This window comes from Pediculus humanus, genomic scaffold (genome assembly GCF_000006295.1).
Source record: "Pediculus humanus corporis 1103172107724 genomic scaffold, whole genome shotgun sequence".
NCBI lineage: Eukaryota > Metazoa > Arthropoda > Insecta > Psocodea > Pediculidae > Pediculus > Pediculus humanus.
The window spans coordinates 38,794-42,703 of record NW_002987327.1 but is presented as its reverse complement, the minus strand read 5'-3'; the positions used below and the strand labels follow the sequence as shown (position 1 = coordinate 42,703).

The 3,910-nt window shown below is 22.3% G+C and overlaps 2 protein-coding genes across 2 annotated transcripts in view; one reads left to right on the top strand and one right to left on the bottom strand.

Annotated features, from left to right (window-relative positions):
* Positions 1-2,026: 2,026 nt before the first annotated feature.
* On the top strand, positions 2,027-2,858 carry Phum_PHUM317730 (uncharacterized protein; the record flags this gene model as incomplete). The annotated part of the gene is made up of 3 exons (XM_002427364.1): positions 2,027-2,195; positions 2,424-2,593; positions 2,829-2,858. 3 exons carry the CDS (start codon positions 2,027-2,029, stop codon positions 2,856-2,858), a joined length of 369 nt encoding a protein of 122 aa, XP_002427409.1.
* A 246-nt stretch (positions 2,859-3,104) lies between these two features.
* Phum_PHUM317720 (elongation factor G 2, putative) overlaps positions 3,105-3,910 on the bottom strand; it is a gene marked incomplete at both ends in the record, with an annotated part of 3,166 nt that continues 2,360 nt past the window's right edge. Inside the window, 4 exons of the mRNA XM_002427363.1 lie at positions 3,105-3,266; positions 3,352-3,498; positions 3,583-3,678; positions 3,757-3,891. Coding sequence (XP_002427408.1) covers positions 3,105-3,266; positions 3,352-3,498; positions 3,583-3,678; positions 3,757-3,891 — 540 coding nt within the window. The remainder of the gene's footprint in view (positions 3,267-3,351; positions 3,499-3,582; positions 3,679-3,756; positions 3,892-3,910) is intronic.

Below are 3,910 nucleotides of genomic sequence, written 5' to 3'. Positions count from 1 at the left end.
CGTATAAGATTTTACTTTCATTGATTTTTTGTTTAAAAAAAGTAAATTATATAGAACACTTGTTATTATTATTATTAATGTCACCCCAATCTTCAATCACTTTCACATACCTTGTAATTATTAATTGATTCTTTTTTTTATTTAAATATAATTCATACATAAATATTTTCAATTTGTTTTATGTTAAACAAATGTTTTTTGCAAAAAGTATAAAAAAAAAGAAAAATATAAACAAGCAGATGTTTGAGAAAAACATACAAAAAAAAATGAAGACCACACATGATGATGATGATGATGATGATGATGGTACAAATTGGCTTTGGATAAATTCATAAATATTATTATTATTATTATTATTATTTATATAGAATTGAATGAAATTTAAAATGATGTTATTGAGTAATTCAAGTGAAAAATAATAGGCAGAATGTAGTAAAGGGAAAAAAAAAAAAAAAAATAGAAAAACAACAAAAACACATCAAGGGTATGATATAAACTTGATATCCATCAAAAATAATTGAAATTGATCAAGTTGAAAATTGTTAATAAATAATTTATTAACAATGTGATTCTTTCAACAACAACAACAAAATCATTTATAAAAATTAATCCGAGGATTTATAATAAAGTAAAAAAATATTATTATTATTATTATTTATTTTTTAGCATAAGAATAATTATTAAGTAATCAAATATGAAAATTTAAATTTAAAAAAAAATAAATAAATAAATTTGTTTTTCTCTCTCTCTCTCTCTCAACACTCCAGATTACATAAATATATTTTTTTAATAATATTTAAATTTGTTGTTTTTATTTTTACAAATTTTAACAAAAAAAAAAAAAAGAAAAAGAAATTTGTATGTTTAAGGGAAAATAAATAGTAATGCATAGTCAGTCATATGTAATAAATAAATGGCGGCATTTTTCCTTTTTTTTTTTTTTTTCTTTCATTTTGTTACGGCTTAGAAAATCTAATTGACAAAGCGTGCCCCCTAAACCTTTAGAAAAAAAGTGACGGTTCAACATAAACAATTCCGTTTGTTGTTTTGTTTGTTTTTGTTTGCTAAACAATAATATCAACTAACAACAACAACAAGTCAACCGCAAAATTTTCTTAAGGTATTATCCCCAACATCATCATCATCATCATCATCCCCTATACCCAAAAGGCCTTCTTTTTTTTTTTTTTTTCAATAAAAATCTTTCAGTTTTATTATTATTATTATTATTATTATTTTCACTTTTGAAGACTTATTATTATTATTATTATTATTATTATTATTATTATTATTTTCATTTATTATACTTTTAGTTTTATAAAAAAAAAAGAGAGAGAGAAATTATATTAAATAATAAATTTATTTATTATAATTGTTTTTATTTTTTTTTTTTAACGTACTGCTAGTTAATATTTTTAATCATAAAGAAATTAATAATAATAATAGTAATAATAATAATAATAATAATAATAATCTAATAATTGGAAATTATTTACCCATTATTATTTATTTTACAAATTTATTTTTTAAATTATTTAAAAATTAATAAATTATTTCCATTAAAAGTATTATTAGTTAATGACATTAAACAATATGAAAATTTTAATTAATTGATAGTGTTTTAAATAAATTTGAATAATTAATTAATTAATTAATAATTTTTCATTTGAATTATTTGTGTTAAATTATGTTTGTTTGTTTGTTATTTTATACTTTATTTATTAATCATATAATGTAAGGACTTTGAAAAAAGATTTTCCCTATTGAAAAATATATACACTTTGTTGTTATAATGATGATGATGATGATGATACATTAATGGGATTGGTTACTGCTACCTAGTAAGGGTGAAATATTGGCGAGTTGTTTAATCTTTTAAGCACCGCCTTAATATTCGACCCATTTTATTGTTCCATTCACCACCACCAATAACTGATATTGGGTGGTGAAAGAAGGGACAAAAGAATCATTTCAAGTATTATAACATTTGAAAAACTTTTCAACACAATATCAAACATTTAATAAAATGGTTTCATTGAAAAAAGTATCTAACGTAAATAAAACTATTTTTACAATTGATCATATACTTAATGTTGCCGGTGAAAAATCAAAAAAAAATTTTTTTAACGGTGAAATGAAAAAAAACGAATTCGAATGGCTTAATTGTACTCGTTATAAACCGCCAAAATTACCTAGTAAGTTATTTTAATAACAATATAATTAAATTAGTAATTTTTTTATTAATTTAACTAAATTTCTAATAAGTTTCAACTAAGTTATCAATAAACTAAAATTAAATAAAATGATTTTACATATTTTAAATAATAAATATTTAATAATGATATCAAATTTATATTTCTGTAATTATTGGTGGTATCATTTTTATTAATTTTCTTTTTTTTTTTTTTTTTTTTTTTTTTCAGGACAAAGAAAAAAAGATGGTAATCAAAAAAGAAAATTGGGACGAAATCCAAGAATACCATTTTCTAGCTCACAAGTAGCTTTTTTAGAAGCAACTTTTCTACGGACGCCATATTTAGGAAGTGATACCGTTAAACATGTGGCATCTTATTTAAAATTAACAGAAATGAGGGTATGTATGTATTATTATTATTATTATTCGAGTTTCGTTTCCGGTATAATTATTAGTAATAAATAAAAAAAATTTTTAAAGGTTAAAATTTGGTTTCAAAATAAAAGAGCCAGAAAAAAAAGAAATAAAGAATTGAAAAATACAAAACAAGATTTGTGTAAAATCAACCCGACATTCGAATCCAATAAATTCGTTAATTCAAATTTCGACTTTTATTTAAATAATAAAACATCAGGATCAACCGGAAACTTTACTTTTAATATAATTAATGAATTCAATACGACTCCGTTAGATTTAAGTGAAAATAAAAAAAAAATATTTTTCGAGACTTTTAAAATCGGTGAAAAATCGAAAATTTTAAATTAAAATCTAATTGAAATTTTTAAAATATTAAAATTCTAATTCTAATCGATAATAATTCAGTTTCAAAAAATTATTCATTTTATAAAAATTTTGCATGTAAATAAATTAAAGATTAATATACGAAAAATTAATTACTTTTACTTTTTTATTAAAATCCAGTAACGTATTTAACGGCTTTTGCTTCTTCTTCCGGATCCATTTCTTTGTAATATTTAAGTTCCATTGTGAAAGCACCTTTTCCAGACGTTATAATCCTCAAATTTTTCGCATAACCCAACAGTTCTGATAAAGGTACTAATGCTCTAATAATCTGAGCAACCGGAATTAAAATTTACTGCTGTTGTTTGATAACAACTTAAAATTTTTTAAACAAAATTTAATTTGAAATCACTTACGATATCTAAATCACGTGATTCCGGACTATATATATCCGCTCTTCTTTTTCCAAGATCGTTAAATATGGCGTCCACTGTTGATTCCGGAGTTATTATTTCAACTAGCATTATAGGCTCGAGAAGTTTTGTACCGCTATTTTGAAGAAGCTAAAATTATTACATACATCTAATTATTAATATGCATTTATGTTTTATTTAACAAAAAAATATAAATATATATTTTCGACTTACTTTTTTTATACATTTTATTGTAGCGGACGTAATAAGCGTGTCAGGAGTTCCCCGTCCAATTTCCAAAAAATGTATTTTGGCTTTTGTATTTATAACCTACAAAACACTTTAATTATTTAAAAAAAAAAGGATTTGATTTAAACTAAACTTTTACTTAATGGTGAGTTTTATTACAGGATAAAATAATTTAGGTCCGTAGGTTAGAGCGATTTCTACTCCAGCCTTTATCGCTCCGAATTGCCTCGGGTAAATCTTCGACGTATTTTCAATGCATTCTGGACTTTTATCTATCGAAACAAGGCTTTTCTTCTCATCATCGGATTTAAAA